At 41.8% G+C, this 21,374-nt stretch overlaps 1 protein-coding gene across 4 annotated transcripts in view; it reads left to right on the top strand.

The window, feature by feature from the left end:
- Nucleotides 1-21,374, top strand: part of LOC307119430 (myelin-associated glycoprotein-like) — a 44,462-nt gene that overhangs the window by 21,678 nt on the left and 1,410 nt on the right. For all 4 annotated transcript variants that reach the window (XM_079805695.1, XM_079805697.1, XM_079805696.1 and 1 more), the window contains 5 exons: nucleotides 12,455-12,841; nucleotides 12,964-13,281; nucleotides 13,427-13,690; nucleotides 13,785-13,893; nucleotides 14,126-14,177. In XM_079805695.1, coding sequence (XP_079661821.1) covers nucleotides 12,455-12,841; nucleotides 12,964-13,281; nucleotides 13,427-13,690; nucleotides 13,785-13,893; nucleotides 14,126-14,177 — 1,130 coding nt within the window. The remainder of the gene's footprint in view (nucleotides 1-12,454; nucleotides 12,842-12,963; nucleotides 13,282-13,426; nucleotides 13,691-13,784; nucleotides 13,894-14,125; nucleotides 14,178-21,374) is intronic.

Genomic DNA, 21,374 nt, shown 5'->3' on the forward strand with positions numbered 1-21,374 from the left:
ACGCAACTGGTCATGAGACTTACGAGAGCCAATGCAATTTCACTATGAAAACTGACGTAACGGGCGGCAATAGGCTTGTTTGAGATGAGCGAAATCTGCGCAGAACCGATCACCGGTGATCAGCGCAAGATGCATTCCGGTTAGAAAAGTGTCCGGGGGCATTTTACTTCATCGCTTTAAGGGAAAAATACTGTTTTCGGACTGTGATTCAAATGGCCGTTTTGTGTGCCTTTTACTTGAAATTTCAGATAAGATGTTTATTGTTACCAATCTCTATGGATTCAATCAACAAAAAGACAATGAAAGTTTCTTATGTCGATTGGAAAAACGCATACTTTTACTGTTAAATAACTACCCCAATTCTTATTTGGTTTTTGGGGGGGACTTTAATGTGGTTATGGACAATAATATTGATAGATGGCCTCCCAAATCTAATAACTCTAACTCTAACTACTTAAAGATGTTTGTGCAAAGATTTTCTTTGGTTGATTGCTGGAGAGAAACTCACCCATCCTTAAAAGCATTTACATGGAGTGATAACTCTCTATCATGCCAATCTCGCATTGACTTATGGCTTGCTTCTAAAGAGCTACATAATATTTCATCTGACATTATACCTTCACCTTTATCTGATCATAAGTCTATTACTATTCAAATTCCTCTTTCAAATAATGTTAATTCATATAAAACTCCCTCTTATTGGAAGCTGAATAATTCAATCCTCTCTTATGATGAAGTCAGAAACAAAATTGATGACATTATCAGTACATTTTGGAATAAAGCAAAAGAAGAAAATAATTACAGTAATAATTGGGAGCTAACTAAATTTGAAGTGTGTAAATATTTTCGTAAATTCAGTAGTGACTTAACTAAAAAAAGAAAAACCTATGAGAATGAAGTTATTTCTAAAATTACCAATCTTTTAGCTAAAAATATGGAAGATATCACTGATTCTGAAAAAGCTGAACTTGCTAAACTACAACTCCAATTAGATAAAATATATAAAAATAAAGCTGAAGGAGCCTTCATTAGATCGCGAAGAAAGTGGCTTGAGGAAGGTGAGCAAAGTTCTGCATACTTCTTTAGATTAGAAAGGGAACAAGCCAAAAAAAATAATATAGCAAAACTCATAATTGATGGAACATTAAGTGAAGATCAAAAACGTATTGGAGAGTTTTGTGCTAATTTCTATAGTGAATTATATACATCCAAATTTTGCCACCAAGATGCAGATGATTTTTTTGAGTCTCTCCAGAATACAGAGCAGTTGAATATGGTAGATAAAACCTTCTGTGACGCCCCCATTAACTTGAAAGAAATTGTTGATGCAATTAATTTGTTAAAAAATAGAAAATCTCCAGGAAATGATGGACTCACCTCAGAGTTTTATAAATTATTCAGCAAAAAAATAGCACCCTTTCTATTAGAGGTTTTTAGGGAAAGCACAGAGAGAACTTCTCTTCCTCCCACTTTATGTCAGGGAATAATCACCCTAATCCCAAAGCCAAACAAAGATCTCCTTCTCATAGATAATTGGCGCCCAATCTCCTTGCTAAATAATGACTACAAAATTATAGCTTTAGTTCTGGCTAAAAGATTAAAATGTATTTTAAATTCCATTATTGATGAAACGCAGTCTGGATTTCTACCTAACAGACATATTTCAAATAACATACGTTTAATATTAGATATGTTAGATTATTCACATTTAGTTCAAAATGAAAGCTTTATTTTATTCTTAGATTATTATAAAGCATTTGATACACTAGAACATGAATTTCTGTTTCAAGCACTGCACAAAATTGGCTTTGGAGATCCTTTTTTTAATATGGTCAAAATGCTGTATGTGAATAGTAATAGCTCAATTAAGTTAAGTAATAGTACCTCTCCTAGATTCTCCTGAAAAAGGGGTGTTAGACAGGGATGTCCAGTATCTCCCTATCTTTTCTTGATTGCGACACAATTTCTAAGTTCATATATCAAAGCAAGTCATCTAAAAGGCATTCATATCGGAAATACTGAAATAATAATTAGTCAGCTAGCAGATGATACTGCTCTGTTCTTAGAAGACTCTCTCCAAATACCAGCAGCCCTACATATTCTCCAGCGTTTCTCTAAAGCGTCAGGCTTACATCTTAATCTTAATAAGTGTGAATTAATCCCAGTGAAAACCAGTATGACTTCTTCAATTAATGGTATTGCAGTTAAAAATTGTATTACATATTTGGGTATACAGATAACTAAAGACAATCATAGATGCTCTACAAATTTTAACCCAATTGTTACAAAAACAAAAAAAAGGTTCAATTGCTGGCTACAGAGAGACCTCTCTCTGAAAGGCAGAGGTTTGCTTGTTTAAGCAGAGGGTCTATCTCGCCTTACTTATGCCGCTCAGTCACTGTACATTAATAAACCCACATGTAAAGTAATCGACGGAATCTTGTCAAAATTTTTATGGAAAAACAAGCCCCTTTATTTGAAGAAGTCAGTGATTCTAAATTCCCAGAATAAGGGTGGATTAGACTTTATTGATTTTAATTCATTAAATAATACAATTAAAATAAATTGACTTAACCGATTCCTAAATAATCCCACCTCTATTTGGAATATTTTCCCTCAATTTGTCTTCTCGCAGCTTGGTGGCACAAAGTTTGTCTTAATGTGTAATTATGATGTCCAAAAACTCCCTGTAAAGCTCTCTAACTTTCACCAGCAAGTTCTTCTGGCATGGACTCTTATTTACAAACATAATTTTTCTCCCCACCGGTGTTACATATGGAACAATAGGAATATTTTGTTTAAGAATAAATCTTTGTTCTATAATCATTGGTTCAATAATGGAATATTTCATGTTAGCCAGCTCTTTAACAAGGAAGGTCTGCTCTTTAGGTATACAGAATTTCTTTCAGAATATAGTATACCCGTAACACCTAAAGAGTTTGCCAATGGATGCTATTCCATCTGGCATCTGCATGCTTTTCAGGAACAATACTCTTTCTTCAGGAATAACTTCCTTTCCTGAACCTGTCAACACACCTGTAGGTGACATATGTTTCGCCCGGAAAAAAGGGAGAAATTATAAAATAAGAGCTCTATTCCTTGAGAACATTGTCTCTGCCCATCCTGCAGTCTCGTACTGGAACAACCTTTTTGATAATTTAAATTGGAAAAATATATGGTCCATTCAACATAGATTTTTCCTTACCAACAAAGTTAAAGAAATATCTTTCAAATTACTCCATAACATTTATCCTGTCAAACACTTTCTTAAAAACAAATTTAGATCTAATTTTGACTCTAAATGTTCCTTTTGTCAGAATGACACTGAAACTCTTGTTCATTTGTTTTGGTTGTGCAATTATACTTCCCAGCTCTGGAAAGATGTTAGTTTATTTATCTCAAGTTTTATCTTACAAGGATTTTCAATGAACCTTAAATTTGTTATTTTTGGATTTTTTGAAGCAGATTCAAAAGCCTGCTTTATAATAAATCTAATTCTTTTTCTGTGTAGATTTTACATTCATAAATGTAAATTTGCGAATTGTAAACCTGTTTTTGTAGTATTGTTACAAGAGATAAAACATTATTTACTTACAATTTCAGTCTCACTTAACAAAAAAGCTCTTAGAACATGTACAGTTTGCACAGCCTACAAACTTTTCACTGTACTCAATCTGTAATTGTTATTCATTTATGTAATGCCCTCTTTTGTCCCTTTTCTTCCTTTTTTCTTCTTTTCTGCCAATTTGTTTTATTTTGAGCTATGGTATTGCTTATTCATGTTGTTTTTTTGTTTTTTTCTCTCTTTTAGTGATGTTTTTCGTAATTATTGTTATGTTCTAAATTTGTTGTACCATATTGCAAACTGAATGTTCAAATAAAGCATTAAAAAAAAAAAAAAAAAAAAGGGTCCGAGGGCGGTCCGCCTTGCTCTGATGTCATGCCGACATATGTCAAAAAACTCTCGCGAGCGAAAGGCGGATGTGTCGGATTCTGCAGTCGAGCGCAGCTGCTCTCCACCATAGACCGTAAAAAAATATGGACGACGCGACTTTATTGACTTCCGCTGACCAAAGTTGAAGCTTTCGTAGGCCCGCTCATGGCGCTGACATCTTGGGACCGAGTCTGCGCAGTAGCGATCTCGGGACCGGAGTTGCGCAGTAGAGAACAGGAAGTAGAGGCGCGATTATCAAAAGTCCGCCCACACTCTCGCAGATGCAGAACTAAGAATTATGTTGGTGTGAAATAAACAGTTATGGAAGTGTAGAAATTAAAGCTAAAGCTCCAATCTCCTCCCAAAAATCCAGAAAAAAGTCCGTTAGTGCCTCAGTGACAAGTTCACTCAGAGAAGCTGTCAATCTCAGCTGTCAATCATGACGTCACACCCCCCGTTTTTATAGCATCAAATAACTCACTAAAACTAAACTTATTTAAAAAACGAACACTTGAAATGAAATTATTGTAATAAAAACTGCCTAAAATGACGGAAACCATCTTTAGGAAACAATTATTTGAAGTGTAATTAAATTGTTTAGTGTGTCTCGCGCCCATTCAAATACATGGAGAGGCGGGGTTTAGGAGCTATACTGGGACCGGCCACCGGGGGGCGATCGAGGCGCGAAAGCTTCAATTTCTGACTGGAGCACTACAGGCTTGCTCTCCACCGACTGCGCTGAGCAAAAGCATGATGGGAAACGACTTGCTGACGACACAGCTTAATGCTATTGGTTTAAACAACCGTGATGTATGGTTCTTTTTAAAAATGTTTGATTTTAAAACTCGGATATCATGTTTTTAGGTGTGAATATTCCCAAACTCTCTAAAAAAGGCGATCTCTCTGTGGGTTATGTGATTGTTGTCATATTTATAAATATATATATATACAAACATGTATGTAGGCCTAATTAAAGTAAAAATGATTGATAAACACATCTTTCGAATGGAAATAAATAACAAAAACTTTGGGTGTCTTGTTCATAATATTTATTTTCATATAAAAGTAACAGAACTTAAATTACATCCAGTTTATCAGCAACAAAGCGCACGAGTGTGAATCCCGCGATATCCGCCTTTGATCTCGCAGGTGTCTGATCCACTACGAGAAGAGAGAACTGTCCGGCTTGCCTGCACTTTTTTCACTCCTCCCCTCACTGCAGCCGCCTAGTCTCAGCTGAACTGCAGGCGAGGCGAGGCGCATCTCAAACAAGCCTAATATTTGAAATTTAATGTGTTCGTGATCTTCTGCGGATGGAGACGCTGATCGCTTTTGGGGATTTTCTTCACACAAATCAATCGCTTGGCCTCGGAATATTTGGAATATTTGTACTTTTTGAATAAATTGTGCATGCAGTCGAGTCTGCCTGTTATATCTGCGTTTTATACCACACAAATGGGTAGGTTTAGGGATGGAATGGGGTTGGGTTAGCCTACATGTTAAAACGTGTCTAGATAGCGTAAATAAAATGATGCTGGCTGATTAAATTGAGAATCACAGTCCAACATGTCATAACGGCAAAATCATAACCCAATATATGATCATCATGACGATAACTTTCCCATGCCCAACGCGTCTGTTTCTGACGCCAAATGTTTCTCATTAGGCTTGTTTGAGATGCGCCTCGCCTCGCCTGAAATTCAGCCGAGACTAGGCGGCTGCAGTGAGGGGAGGAGTGAAAAAAGTGCAGGCAAGCCGGACAGTTCTCTCTTCTCGTAGTGGATCAGACACCTGCGAGATCAAAGGCGGATATCGCGGGATTCACACTCGTGCGCTTTGTTGCTGATAAACTGGATGTAATTTACGTTCTGTTACTTTTATATGAAAATAAATATTATGAACAAGACACCCAAAGTTTTTGTTATTTATTTCCATTCGAAAGACGTGTTTATCAATAATTTTTACTTTAATTAGGCCTACATACATGTTTTTATATATATATATTTTGTTATAAATATGACAACAATCACATAACCCACAGAGAGATCGCCTTTGTTAGAGAGTTTGGGAATATTCACACATAAAAACATGATATCAGAGTTTTAAAATCAAACATTTAAAAAAAGAACCATACATCACGGTTGTTTAAACCAATAAGCATTAAGCTGTGTCGTCAGCAAGTCGTTTCCCATCATGCTTTTGCTCCGCGCAGTCGGTGGAGAGCAGCTGCGCTCGACTGCAAAATCCGACACATCCGCCTTTCGCTCGCGAGAGTTTTTTGACATACGTCGGCATGACATCAGAGCAAGGCGGACCGCCCTCGGACACTTTTCTAACCGGAATGCATCTCGCGCTGATCACCGGTGATCGGTTCTGCGCAGACTTTGCTCATCTCAAACAAGCCTATTGAAATGAATGGAGCACTCAGCGCGTCGATATAGTGACGCCTAGGGGTGCCTTTAGCGTCTTTATTGTGACGCAAAAAGCACTTGACCATGCGTCGGAATTTGACGCCTTGGGAGTGAGAACGCTAGTTACGTATGTAACTGTGGTTCTGTGAATTCCGGATGACCGCCAGAGGCGGTGCTAAGCACTAGTGGATAATCGCTGCGCCAGCTCGATAGGTCGAGAAAATTATAACAACAAAGTCACGTCATGACGCAGACCGAGACGCGAGGATATAATCCCCAGCAGCTCGGTGCCCAGCCTCGGAATGCTTTCTCGCGCATTCCAAATGACAAGGAACTCTGGCGGTCATCCGGAATTCACAGAACCACAGTTACATACGTAACTAGCGTTCTGTTTCATTCCTCCTGACCGCCAGAGGCGGTGCTAAGCACTAGTGGATGACACATATCAACACAGTCATGAGGAATGCCACCCACCTGCAACATCAGGGTTGCTCCAGAAGGACTGCAGAGCTCACATCATGGGAAGCAGCAACATTAACCTTGTAGAACCTTGCGAAGGTACATGGAGAAGACCAGGTAGCAGCCTCGCATACATCTGCCAAGGAAACTCCCTGAAAAGCAGCCCAAGACGATGAGACTGCCCTAGTGGAGTGACAAGTAACACCTGCTGGTAAGGGCTGATGAGATTTGCTATACGCCGACTTTATCGTTTCAACAATCCAGCGTGATAGTCTCTGTTTGGACAAAGGCGCACCCTTGCGTACTTCACCGTAACAAACAAACAACTGATCCGTCTGTCTGAAAGAAGCGGTAGAATTAACATAGCACTTTAAAGCTCGTACAGGACACAGAAGATGAGACCTTCCCCCATCTGTCCCTGAGTGAGTGGAAGGCGGTTGAAAAGCAGCCAGATGAATAGACTGATTCACAAATTGTGGTAACAAAACTTTAGGGAGAAAAGCTGGATTGGGTCGAAGAATGGCCCCGGAATCCTCTGGCAACCAGCGTAAGCACAGTTCACTCACTGATAGAGCATGAAGCTCACCAACACGTTTAGTGGAAGCGACGGCCAACAAAAATGACATTTTTAATGACAACCACTTAATATCCGCAACAGCCAGTGGTTCAAATGGTGGTGAACAAAGGGACTCTAGAACAAGCGGTAAGTCCCAGACCGGAAAAGGAGTAGAACGAACAGGTTTTAAACGCCTCGCTCCCTTCAAAAAACTGCAAACAAGGTTATGAGACCCCAATGAAGCACCATCAACTGGGTCGTGATAAACAGATATGGCAGCAACATAAACTTTTAAAGTGGAGGCCGCCTTGTTGTCATCTAACAGATGCTGCAAGAAACTCAAAATTTTTGGCACAGTACAGTGAACTGGGTCAATTCCTTGATCCCCACACCAAGAAGAAAAGATCCTCCAACGAGCAGCATAAATCTGTCGTGTTGAAGGAGCCCTAGCGTTGCTGATGGTGTTCACTACTGCTGGTTCACAAGCCATTAACTGTGAACTAGGCCTAACGGCTAGACCCAGAGCTGAAGGCGAAACGGGTCTGGGTGCCAAACACGGCCGTGCATCTGAGAAAGGAGGTCCCTTCTGACGGGAAGCTGCCACGGCTCGCCCTGTAGTAGACTCAGAAGTAGGGGAAACCATGGCCTGGCTGGCCATCGAGGTGCCACCAACAGCACCCTGTGCTTGCATAGGTATATTCGGTGCAGTGTTTCCCACAGAAGTGGAAAAGGGGGAAACGCATACAAAAGGCAGCTCGGCCACTCGTGGGCTAATGCATCCTGACCCAATGGGCTGGACTTCTCGGCTCTCGCGAACCACCAGCGGCAATGAGTGGTCAGTTCTGATGCAAACAGGTCGACCTCCGCCTTGCCAAACCGCTGCCAAATCAACTGCACCACGTCCGGGTGAAGTCTCCATTCCCCCGGGAGCAGTAGATCCCTGGACAGAGCATCCGCCACTTGATTGTCTGATCCTGGGAGATGAACTGCCCTTAACGAAGCTAGCCGGCCCTGAGACCATGTAAGGATCTTGCGAGTTAGCTGTAGAGACGCAAGTGACCTGGTGCCGCCCTGATGGTTCAAGTGAAAAACCGTTGACGTGTTGTCGGAACGGACAAGCACGTGACGACCCACCAGATTTGGTAAGAAGTGTAGTAGAGCTAAGTACACTGCCTTCAGTTCCAAGATGTTGATATGTTCTAAGGCTTCCCTTGGTGACCAGTGACCACTGATTCCCCTCTGACTCCAAGTTGCCCCCCATCCTGTTAGAGAAGCATCGGTTGTGATCACTTCTCGACGGGAGGGCACCACCCCTAGAGGCACTCCGGCTCTCAGAAACGTCACTCGTTTCCAGGGTCTCAGTGCACGGGTACAAGCAGGAGAAACGGAAATCATGCGATGACGGTGTCTTGCTGAGTCCAACCCCAAGCTGTTGCTCCACCTCTGAAGGGGCCTGAGGTGAAGCAAGCCCAAGGGAATCACGGATGTGGCGGCAGCTAACATCCCCATTAGTTGCAGAAGGACACCATAAGAAACTTTTGTTCCCAGACGGAAACGAGTCAGTAGCTGACAAATCTTGTCCGTCCGAGCTTGGGACAATGTGGCAGACATTGTGATGGAGTTGAGTGTTATACCTATGAAGGTTAGAGTTTGCTCTGGGACCAGATGACTCTTTGTGTCGTTCACAGTTAGACCCAGCCTCTGAATATGCTCCAGCACAACCTTGGTGTTGCGAATAGCATGTTGTTTTGTTGGGGCACAAAGCAGCCAATCGTCTAAATAGGGCAGAATCCTCATGCCCTTGGAACAAAGGGGAGACAGGGCTGCACTCATGCATCTTGTGAAAACGCGAGGAGCAAGAGATAGACCGAATGGTAGGACTCTGAATTGATAGGCTTGATCCTGAAAACTGAATCTTAGGAACTTCCTGTGGTGGGGAGCAATGGGAACATGGAAGTAAGCATCCCTCAAATCCACGCTCACAAACCAGTCTCCTTTCGTCACAGATCGAAGAACATCGACCGTGCGTAACATTCGGAAAGGAAGAGACTTTAAAAACACATTTAGGCGTCTCAGATCCAGAACTGGCCGAAAACTGCCGTCCTTTTTCGGAACAAGGAAGTACATGGAGTAAAACCCGTCCCTCTGACTGAGGGGAGGAACTTTTTCTATGGCTCCTTTCAGCAACAGTGAATGAATTTCTAAGGAAAGGGCCTTTGAACTGTTTGTATCTTTGACAACTGTCCGAAGGATTCCTGAAAACTTGGGAGGCCGGCGTCGGAACTGCAGAGTGTATCCCCTGTTCAAGGTTGCCAGAACCCAGGGGTCGGACACTGAATTTTCCCAGTAATCTAGGTGTTGCACTGTAAAACGACCGACTGCCGGCCCCATAGCTTCAGGGTTTTTGGCCTCTGGTTTTAGGACCTGTGGGGGGGGCGCTGACGTGGCCCCCCCTGACGGTGACGGTGAAAAGGACGGGGTCCCTGAGCCTGTTCAGTCTCTCTATGACGCTGTGGTGCTTGAAACTGATGAACATTGTGTTGACGCACTCGTTGCTCTGAGCCGTGGTAGCGTGGGTGAGCCGGAGCCAATGGCATCCTAAACGGTGGTGCCCGTGGTACTTGAGTTAGTTGTCGTGTTGCTTCTGACAACTTCATTCTCTTCTCCAATACCTCAGAAACATTGGGGCCGAAAAGGTGTCCCGGTACAATTGGCAGTTCTCTCAGCGTCTTTTTACAATCTTCAGATAACCTTGCCTGGGCAAGCCATACCTGGCGCCTGGCTGTTAGAAGGGTCGATGAAAGTGTACCAAGTTCCCGCGTCACATGACCCATAGTCAGCAGAGCCGTCTGTAAGAACCGAGGAATGGAAGCATCCACGCTCGCGGACTCCAACGTATTATTACAGGCAAGAAGCAGCTGGCAGATAGTATTCTCAGCCCTCGTTATATATGCTACAGACTCATATGCCTTCTTTAGGAAAGAGTCAGTACGTCCACACTGCGCGCTTGGGCAGCGTACATTGCCTCTTAAAGCCTCATCCGGTGATACCACCAGTGCTGCTACTGGCTGTTCAATTTCAGGAGCCCGTCCTACACCAATGGAGTCAGCTTCGGCCATTGAAGCCAGTGTGCGGGCTGTCTTTGATCTTCTTCTAGGTACGTTAGGACTTGTAAGTGCACTGGAGAATTCTGTCACAAAGTCCTTGCATGGTGGCATTGCAAACACATTACTACCAGCAGCTTGTCTGAAAAACACATTGGCTTGAACGGGCTGCACAGGTGATTCGTCAAGACCCAAACGAGCCACAGCCATCTGCAGAATAGATAAAATATCATCTGGAGAAGATGGGCCTGCGCCCGATGAATGTACAGACCCACCACTCGAACCACCTGTAGCTGACAGGTTGGAAAAAACATCATGTGGGAGGGTGGGTTGCGTGGCAGGTTCCGCCAACTCTGCATCGAGAAAATGTGAATTAGACGCGCTCATGGAGAGAGCGTCCAAATCCATATCCATATCGTTTGAGGGTTGGAAATCACTCTCATCCACTGGTGTGTTCCCAGTATGGGTGGTTAGCATTGGGGGTTGAAGAGACTGAAGAAGACGTTTCATCTCCATCATTTCTGAAGAGAGAGTAGCCACAGTCTTCGATAACATATGTTCTGAAGTTTCCGTCTGTCGTGAAGATTTTTTCTTACTCGGTGGAGCGCCAGCAGCTGCCGAAGCACGGCGCTTTTGAGCGCGTCGCGGCTGTTGCGCAAGACTAACAGGTGAGTTAGTGTCTAATTCAGCCAAGCGAAGCTGTCTTTCTGACAGTGGTAGCATACTACAATGCAAACACGGATCAGTTAGAGCCTCCTTCAAATGTTGAATCCCTAAGCAAGATGGGCATACATCATGTCCGTCGTCAGGAAGCATCGAATTCGGACACAATCTGCAGCTTGAAACGGGGATGAGAGGGCTATGATCCATGACTCCGTCAATAACGCGTCCTCGGTAGCACCGTAGAAACTCAGAACTGTTATAACACCCACTCCGGAGGTCAGACGTCCCTCAAATCTTCGGATAGAACCGGAAGATTATAACGTCCAAGATAGTAAAATGTAAAATAATAATATATAGGTTTGCGGTGAAAACGCTACCCAAGCGCGGTCGAAACCAGCCACCGGTAGTACCGTGAAGCACAGGGTATCGCCGACACAACAATAAAATATATTAGTATGCACTCACGTAGAAATGGAATCCGAGATATCCGTCCCGAAGATAGCGTTGAGCGTGCTGTCACAGTTTAGGAGGGCGAATCCTCGCAACTCAGGTAAACTGTACAGGACAGCGCGAAATAATGACCTATCATAAGCGAGAAAGCGAAAGAGGCTGGGCACCGAGCTGCTGGGGATTATATCCTCGCGTCTCGGTCTGCGTCATGACGTGACTTTGTTGTTATAATTTTCTCGACCTATCGAGCTGGCGCAGCGATTATCCACTAGTGCTTAGCACCGCCTCTGGCGGTCAGGAGGAATGAAACAGAACGGGTTGTCACTTAATGTTAATACCGCCTCTCAGAAGACTTTAAAAACTGGGCACAAGTCATATATAGAGGAAGAATTGTGCGCACATTCAATGAAACTTTTAGAGGTGCCAAATTCAATAAAGAATAAATCAAAGTAAACAAAAATCTGCTCACTGTTAATACTGCTCCCAAAGATTTATTAAAACATGCAACGTTTCAACCCAAAAGGACCCCAAAATGAAGAACCTTTTGGGTTTAAACGTTGCATGTTTTAATAAATCTTGGGAGCAGTATTAACAGTGTGCAGATTTCTGTTTACTTTGACACAAGTCATATATGTCATAATTACTTTTATGGTGCTGTTTTGTCCTTTATGGAGCTTTTTGGAGCTTGACTTTCCTGTCAGTGCACACTTTTGTTGTTTGCAAGAGCAGCATGGAAAAATATTTATTAGAAATTATTAGAAGAACATGAGGATTTGTAATTGAGAGCGTGGGATTTTATTCTGAATTTCCATTTTTGTGTGATCTGTCCCTTAAAGACCTTTACCTCATAATGCACTGATGTGTTTTTATGTTTCAGCTGATGATGCCGTGATGCCTCTGACAATAAAAGCTCTGACAGGCTCTTGTGTGCAGATTCCTTGCACATTCAATATCTACGATTTTGAGAACAAACGTAACGGGACAAAATCTATTTATGGGATCTGGCTGAAAAATAAATCACAGTTTGCTAAAAGTGATGGTTTTATAGCTTTTAATAGCAGTAAAAACATCATTAGAGGATTTAGTAACATACAGATAACTGGAGATCTCAGTGAGAGAAACTGCACAACTGTCTTCTATAACATCATGAAGAATCATTCAGATCGCTACTTCTTCAGACTGGAAATGGAGCCAAATGTGTACAAAGCAACTTTTAACCCCACTACAGATGTTTCAAGAAAGACTGTGAACATCACTGTCATAGGTAAATGCCATCTCCACTGTCTTTAACATACAGGTTCTTATGCTTTCCTTCACTTGTAAGTCATAATTAACTAACATCACTAATAACGGTTTCTTAATGATGAACTACAATTATTTCCGTAGATTCACCACAACCTCCTGAACTTGAACCCAATGATAAACTCTCTGTGATGGAGAACACAACAGTCAATCTGAACTGCTCTGCTGAAGCCCCCTGCCCCGAACAACCTCCTACAATATCCTGGACCAACATCCCTAAATCTGCCCACATTACAACACAGTTACAGGAGAAACCTGATAAAACTCAGTTAGTGTTTTCACACGTGACCTTCAAAGCTTCATACATGGATCACAGAAAGAACATCTCTTGCACTGCTACATATCCAAGAAAAACATCTGAAAACTCAACTGTGGAGACCACTGTGATGCTGCAAGTCCTGTGTAAGAGATTTGACTGCTTACTTCCTTTAACATAGCCCTGTGCCTGCTTAAATGCACAAAGTGCTGCTTAAACCAAATTTGGTGTTTAGAAATGCTCAGGTGTTTTACTGCTTTCCCTATTTATGTGCTTGTGTTTCCATCAAAGTACCTCCAAAAGAAACTCACATCATCATCGATCCATCTGCTTCAGTCTCTGTTGGCACTAATGTGACTTTGACCTGCAAAAGCAAAGCCAGTCCATCAAATGAAATGAACTACACCTGGTACAAACGTGAACAGGAGATGCCAATAGCTTGGGGAAAGAATATTACTTTTGTTGTAACTCGTAATAATACAGGATCATACTTTTGCATTGCACAAAATAAACATGGCAGTCAGTCATCAGCAGAGATCCAGCTCACGGCTGAAGGTGAGTTTACACAGTCTAAATGTAAAGAACAAGGTCATTTACAGATCTAAAGCAATGAAGATTATTTGAAATACAACATTCTGTCCAATTGCAGTCATTTCGCAGGACATAGGACAAGATGGACACTCTATGTCTATGATTGCTGGTTGTGTGGGAGGAATTGTGGCAGTGCTCATGCTCTCTGCTCTTGTTTTTTTCGCAAGGTAAATGTTGTTATATTTTCAGTTACTTAATCATCGCTGATGTCATTTTGAAAGAGACCATTTAAAGATGTACTCAGCATTGTGCTTGTGTTAATTTAAGCCTCAGCCACAGTTAAAACATATGAGAGTTGATAGTGTTTGACTTCATACAGTGATCAGATCAGCTATTAAAGCATTTCAGTCATGCACAATTAAGTCAAATTTTCATTTTAATTATGTATTTTCAATCCAGGACAAAGACACAAAGGGGAGACAATGTTGAAGAAAAAGTTTCCTTTAATCAGGTTTGTGAACTTCCTCAAACAGTCAGTTCCCACCACTGCACAAACAACCGCAAAGGGTTTTTTCATAGATCATTGTCATTGCTATGAAGCAGAGGCTCTCAATTATGTTCCTGCACATTTTGCATGTCTCTATTAATAATAACTTTCTAATGCACATCTAATAGAACCAAATTGTATAAATTTTTTAAATTACACTTCACATCAGACATTTATCACTCAATTTATCACTTTTAAATATGACCATTTATTTTAAATAACTTAATATTTCAAATGTACTTGGGTGTATTATATACACACATGTATGGTCATTCAGTACAAAAATCCAAACTGATCACACTTTCAAAACATGATGTAATGCTTTCGTTTAGTACTTTTTAACAATAAGTTTATTCAACAGCGAACAATGCAAGATACAAGTATCAAATCATCCTTGTTGCTGAATTAATTACATTAACACAGGCTATAGTTTCAACATTAGAAAATACAATTAGGCTACATTACCTAACTTATGTAATTGAATCCATAATGTCATATATGTGTTATCAAAAGATGATTTGATGCCATCTGTCTCCCTTATGATGCATCTCTGGTCAGTCTGTTCTTACTGTACACAGTCATTGACTGTTTCCTCTCCCTTTATCCTGCTCTATGTTCACAAATAGCAAATTACTATGTAGCCTATGTCTGTCTGCCTGTCGCCTATGTCTGTCTGCCTGTCGCCTATGTCTGTCTGTCTGTCTATCGCTATGTATGTCTGTCTGTCTGTCGCCTATGTCTGTCACCTATGTCTGTCGCCTATGTCTGTCTGTCTGTCTGTCGCCTATGTCTGTCTGTCTGTCGCCCATGTCTGTCTGTCTGTCTGTCTGTCTGTCTGTCGCCTTTGTCTGTCTCTGTCTCTCTCTCTCTCTCTCTCTCTCTCTCTCTCACTCTCTCTCTCACACACACACACATTTTTGCACAAATTTTGAACATGGTGGTTATCATCTAAGATAAATCACTTATGTAAAAAGAATCAATTACATTTGGTAATCCATATCGGAAATTGCAAACAAGTTCTATAGAAAGTAACTGTCTATGGAATCTGTATATACACTCACCTAAAGGATTATTAGGAACACCATACTAACACTGTGTTTGACCCCCTTTCGCCTTCAGAACTGCCTTAATTCTACGTGGCATTGATTCAACAAGGTGCTGAAAGCATTCTTTAGAAATGTTGGCCCATATTGATAGGATAGCATCTTGCAGTTGATGGAGATTTGTGGAATGCACATCCAGGGCACAAAGCTCCCGTTCAACCACATCCCAAAGATGCTCTATTGGGTTGAGATCTGGTGACTGTGGGGGCCATTTTAGTACAGTGAACTCATTGTCATGTTCAAGAAACCAATTTGAAATGATTCGAGCTTTGTGACATGGTGCATTATCCTGCTGGATGTAGCCATCAGAGGATGGGTACATGGTGGTCATAAAGGGATGGACATGGTCAGAAATAATGCTCAGGTAGGCTGTGGCATTTAAACGATGCCCAATTGGCACTAAGGGGCCTAAAGTGTGCCAAGAAAACATCCCCCACACCATTACACCACCACCACCAGCCTGCACAGTGGTAACAAGGCATGATGGATCCATGTTCTCATTTTGTTTACGCCAAATTCTGGCTCTACCATCTGAATGTCTCAACAGAAATCAAGATTCATCAGATCAGGCAACATTTTTCCAGTCTTCAAGTGTCCAATTTTGGTGAGCTTGTGCAAATTGTAGCCTCTTTTTCCTATTTGTAGTGGAGATGAGTGGTACCCGGTGTGGTCTTCTGCTGTTGTAGCCCATCCGCCTCAAGGTTGTGCGTGTTGTGGCTTCACAAATGCTTTGCTGCATACCTCGGTTGTAACGAGTGGTTATTTCAGTCAAAGTTGCTCTTCTATCAGCTTGAATCAGTCGGCCCATTCTCCTCTGACCTCTAGCATCAACAAGGCATTTTCGCCCACAGGACTGCCGCATACTGGATGTCAGGGCCGTGCAGAGAGTTCGTCAGGGGCAGGGGCTCAAATGTAAAAAAGGGGCAATATATATATATACCCTGTTCGGGCGAACCAGCCTCTTACTGCATTTCTTTGCCTTGTACCTGTACTTGTGTAATGACAATAAAGTTGAATCTAATCTAATCTAATACATCTAATTATCTAATTATCTATTTTACATTATGACACAGAAGATATAGCCTAAATATTAATGAGAATTATATCAAAAGTAATTTATACATTCTGTAACAGTTTATGGGTTATTATATGAAATTAGGCCTATATACATATTCAACAACAGCAAAGTTGGGGTCACTTGGGGTACAAAAAGTTGATTAGACAAGAATTATAATTCTCTTCAAAGAACGTGTATGTTGTACAAGTTGTTAGCACTATTAGAAGATCAGGAGCAAAATAATACAGACAGAAATACAAAAACAAACTACCAAATTACTAATTCCGCGGATTGTAATGCTTAGCAATGGCTGCCCCTATGGAAGGTACGCTTTCGGGGTGGATTACCCCCTTGAGATTTCCGCGCACAGACTCTGAGTGACGCTGGGGAGCAAGCGGGAAAACACGGAGCGGATTTGCGGAATCGGTGGATCCTTTTAGCGGGGATGGGTAGCGACCATAGACTGCGAGAGGGGTACCACAGCGGATGAGGGCAGAGGGGCAGTGGTTCTAGCCACCGGGCCACCCCCCTGTGCACGGCCTTGCTTTGGATAATATAATTAAAAAAGCTAACAACCAGTGTAATGACAATAGTGTTATTTGCATGAAAACACTTCAATTAGCAGAATTATATTCATATAGACTGAGATGTAAATAGACAGTGGTGGCCACTATCGGAATGAACTGTCAGTAGTGATAAGGTAGTAGCTAAGAGTGCTCCAGACCAACCTTACGAAAGAATGACTTACAGAAGGTATTCTTAACCAAGATCGTTTCGGGAAACGCATATTAACGTTAAGATACACCTTACGGTATAACTTAAGAACGACGTAATGTTAAAGGGTTAGTTCACCCAAAAATGAAAATTCTGTCATTAATTACTCACCCTTATGTCATTCGACACCCGTAAGACCTCTGTTCATATTCGGAATACAAATGAAGATATTTTTGTTGAAAGCTGATGGCTGAGAAAGGCTTCAGATAGGCCTCCATTGGCATTCAGTACATTTTCACTCCCAAGACCGATAAAAGGCACTTAAAACGTCGTTACAAAGTCCATCTCACCACAGTGACTCTACAATAATCTTACGATGCGACAACAATAGTTTTTGTGCGCAAAAAAAAATCAAAATAACACCCTTTATCCAACTTGTTATTGCCTTCCGTGTGTGCCTCCACGACGCATGCGCGAGAATATGACGCAGATCCGGCGTTCGGACAGATGACCCAGAAGCGATTTGTTTACAAGCAGAGGAAGACGCGCGTGTCTAAGCTGTTGGATTCTACATTGATCGTGCTTTAGGTCTCGGCGTAGTTCTCAAAATGGGACTAAAGTGCGCATTTCATGGATTCCCGAACCCCGGCGCTACGTCATATTCTCGCGCATGCGTCGTGGAGGCAAAGTGTGCCATGACTCAAAAAAGGTTGGGAAACACTGTGTTAGAATGACAAAAGTTTTAAAACTTACATTTTTAGTGTGGTCTGCCTCAGGTCTAACGGCGCTCGTCAATGTCAGAATGATTGAGATGGCCAATCAAATCAAAGTAGGCAGGGTTTACGTTCTCTTTTGGCTCGTTCACAGTCTTCACACAGACAAACGCGTCAATCTATCGCTTTATGCCGTTGCGGGGACTCTTTCCGGTGAAATCACAACACAAAATGCACAGAAATATACAATCATTGAACATCTTTGATTTTAATGAAGAAAAAAAACTATATGAGGGCGGGTTAGAACCTGTAACCTTTGCCACGGTTTACAAATATTCTACCACCAGACCACTAAAGAAATCAAAAGTTAACAGCGGATCTATGTATTTATTCACTAACGGGAAGAATCTCGAGACTAACGATATATTTGACACAAATTAATGCAAATGTTATTTGCAAATAGTCCCAATATGATTATTTCCCTAGACATAGAATTTCATTCACTGTTCTGTTTCTTTATGCTTTATAAAAATAAAATAAAAAATTGGTCCCCCCCAATGTTCAAGACATGGTTACGGCCTTGGACAAATGTATTAAACTGAATGAGAGGACATGCAAATCAAAAGTTTGAGCTTTATGAAAGGCAGTTACTGTGAATGAAACATTTATAAAGATATAACACTTATTTTGTGTAGTGAAAATGATACTTTGTGATTCGGTGTACTGTACTAACACAATGAAAAAATATGCTGAAATGTTTGAAAAAGTGCACTTTTGATGATCTGTTGTGATATTAGTACTAAGAGGTTTGAAAATGTACACCTTACTTGTGAAAATAGTACCAAAGTGAATTCAAAAAACTGTATTAAAGGGGTGGTAAAACACATTCTTTTGAAGGCTTGATTGTGTTTGTGGGGTGCACTGTAACATGTGTTCATGCTTCGTTTTTAAAAAATTGCATTATTTTTCATATATTTTACCTTTATTCTACACTGCTCTGTCCCTCCTTGTAAAAACGGTCTGATGGTTTCCGGGTTGTATGAAGCCGGTCCCTCAAAAATACGCAGTGGGCTCAGATTGGTTAGCTGGCCCAGTGTGTTGTGATTTGCTAACCGCCTAGTGCACGTTTGTCGGAAACGTCACGCCCCTTACCTTTACCGATAGACTGTGCTTTGGTAGTATTAGAAACAATGGCGTCAATAATACCATACCAATTTGAGCCCGAATCAGACCCAGAACATTTTAGTGAAGATGATCGAGCAGAACCTGTTCTTCCTGTTCAGTCCTCAAGAGTAAAGACTGCGGATCTTTCACGAGTTCACACTTACAAATAAGTCAGATAGAATAAATGGTATGCGTATTTGGCGTGCTGTCCGAGGAGAGGGCTCCGAGCTCGGTATTTGGCCCGAACCCAGAGTACTCCCCCCGTATGTCTGGTTTAGGAAGTAACTAGGTGAGTGTGAGGAAGACGAGGTGGTGGAAGGATGCTGAAAACCTGTCAAGGAACTTTGTTGAGTTGACTGGGTATTTATATGATCCTCCACTTGTGCTGATTGGGTAGACATGTTGATTACTGATTGCTGAAAGCTGGTTGAATGACATCATGATTGGATAGATCATTTGAACTCCTCCCGAACTTATCATATAGTGATCGCTACTGAATGGCACTGTTACTTTTGTATTTTTAGAACGATTATAGCCAAATATCTGTCGCAAGAACTATTAACCCAAGACAAACTTTACTAGTAGCCAAATCAAACACAGAACCATGTTTAGCATGCCTGTAGATAAACAATACATAAAAACTCTAATCAAAGAATAATTTACACTAATGCCAAGTTCGCTGTTGAGATTTAAAAAAAAAAGTTTGTAACATTAGGGGCCCTATTTTAACGATCTGAAACGCAAGTGTCAAAGCGCGAAGCGCAAGTAACTTTGTGGGCGGGTCTCGGCGCTGTTGCTATTTTCCCGGCGGGATAAATGGCTCTTGCGCCCGGCGCAAATCTAAAATGGGTTGGTCTGAAGTAGCTTCATTATTCATAGGTGTGGTTTGGGCGTAACGTGAATAAACCAATCAGAGCGTCATCCAACATTCCCTGTAAAAGCAGGTGCACAAGTTCCATTATGGATTGCTATTATTATGGCGTATTTACCAGGCGCACGCCAGGAGCGGTTCACAGCCGAGGAGACTGATGTTCTTGTAAGAGCAGTGAAAGACAGAGAAGTTGTGTTGTATGGGGATGGGAGAAACCCACCCAAAATAGCGTCGGTTAAACAGGCGTGGGAGGAAATAGCCACAATTGTTTCATCAGCTGGAATCCCCAGGACGTCGCACCAGTGCCGCAAGCGCTACAGTGACATCAGAAGACGGGGAAAGTCCAAGCTTGCCAGCATCAATCGGGCACGCCGTGTAACGGGAGGTGGATCTGCCTCTACTCAGGACCTGACGCCAGCAGAGGACGTCGCTGCGTCCACCCTCACCGATTTTTTTTCCTGGTTCTTGACGGACAAACCAATTTGTTAGATGTCCTTATATACATATATGTCTTGCCAGAAGTTGCCACTATTGGGCAAACAGGTCTGATCCTTAATTATTAGACAACAATTAGCCTGAATAATTTGTAAGCTAGATTTATGCCTATTTTTTCACATCTTCGTGGCACACCACAATGATTTCCGTCATCTCATAAGTTAATATTTTTTAGTGTAACAATTTATGATTTGCAAAAATAACTGTTGCATCTGTGTAGATTACATGAGCAAAGTGTATGCGCGTTGTGCACGCTATACATTATGGTCAAGCATGCGCCCTTAAAATAGCATAAGGAACAACGCGCAACGCGCCACTGACTTTAGACTAGGTTTTTTCTGGTCAGTGGCGCAATTGTTTAATGAAACAGCAAAATAGCACCAGGGATTGTTTGCGCCGGAACACGCCTCCTTTTATGCGCTGAACCGCCCAGGGAGCGCAAGTTCATTCACTAGTTTAGCGACGTGCTTCTGTGGAGGGAAAAGCGCGCTTTGCGCGGGTGCAAAATAGGAATGACACATGCGTCGGTGTACAAAGTCAATTGCGCTGGGTGCAAGATAGGGCCCTAGGTGTTTGTCGGATAGCGTAAAGTATGAATGAGCGTTGTCATCTGTGTACTTCCTTGCTACAACGTACAATTAACAATACGAACTATTACAGGAAAACACATTGATGAAAAATAAATCATACTTAGAGGTTGTGGCCCGTAAACAGCTTCTGTTTTTAAATCCGTCTTTCAGGACAAGCCGTTGTGCAAATCCTTGATTGAACTCGCGAAGATTGTGGAAGCTTTCCTCCGTGAAATGTGCAGCAGGAGCTGCGCGCGCCCGTGTGCATGATTCACATTCACATGCAAATACAGACGAATATTGTCCATTGTGTCACATTTTCTGGTCTTCTCCTCCGACCCCTGTCTGTTTCGTGCTTTGATTTATGATGGGCAGCATATATCTGCTGCAAATGCGACCTGTTCCCCTCTGTCTCATACACATATATAACATGTTGTATGTTAAACGCACTGCAATGCACCCCCGTCCCTAGGAA

Source organism: Gobio gobio (assembly GCF_949357685.1).
Source record: "Gobio gobio genome assembly, chromosome: 23".
Classification (NCBI taxonomy): domain Eukaryota; kingdom Metazoa; phylum Chordata; class Actinopteri; order Cypriniformes; family Gobionidae; genus Gobio; species Gobio gobio.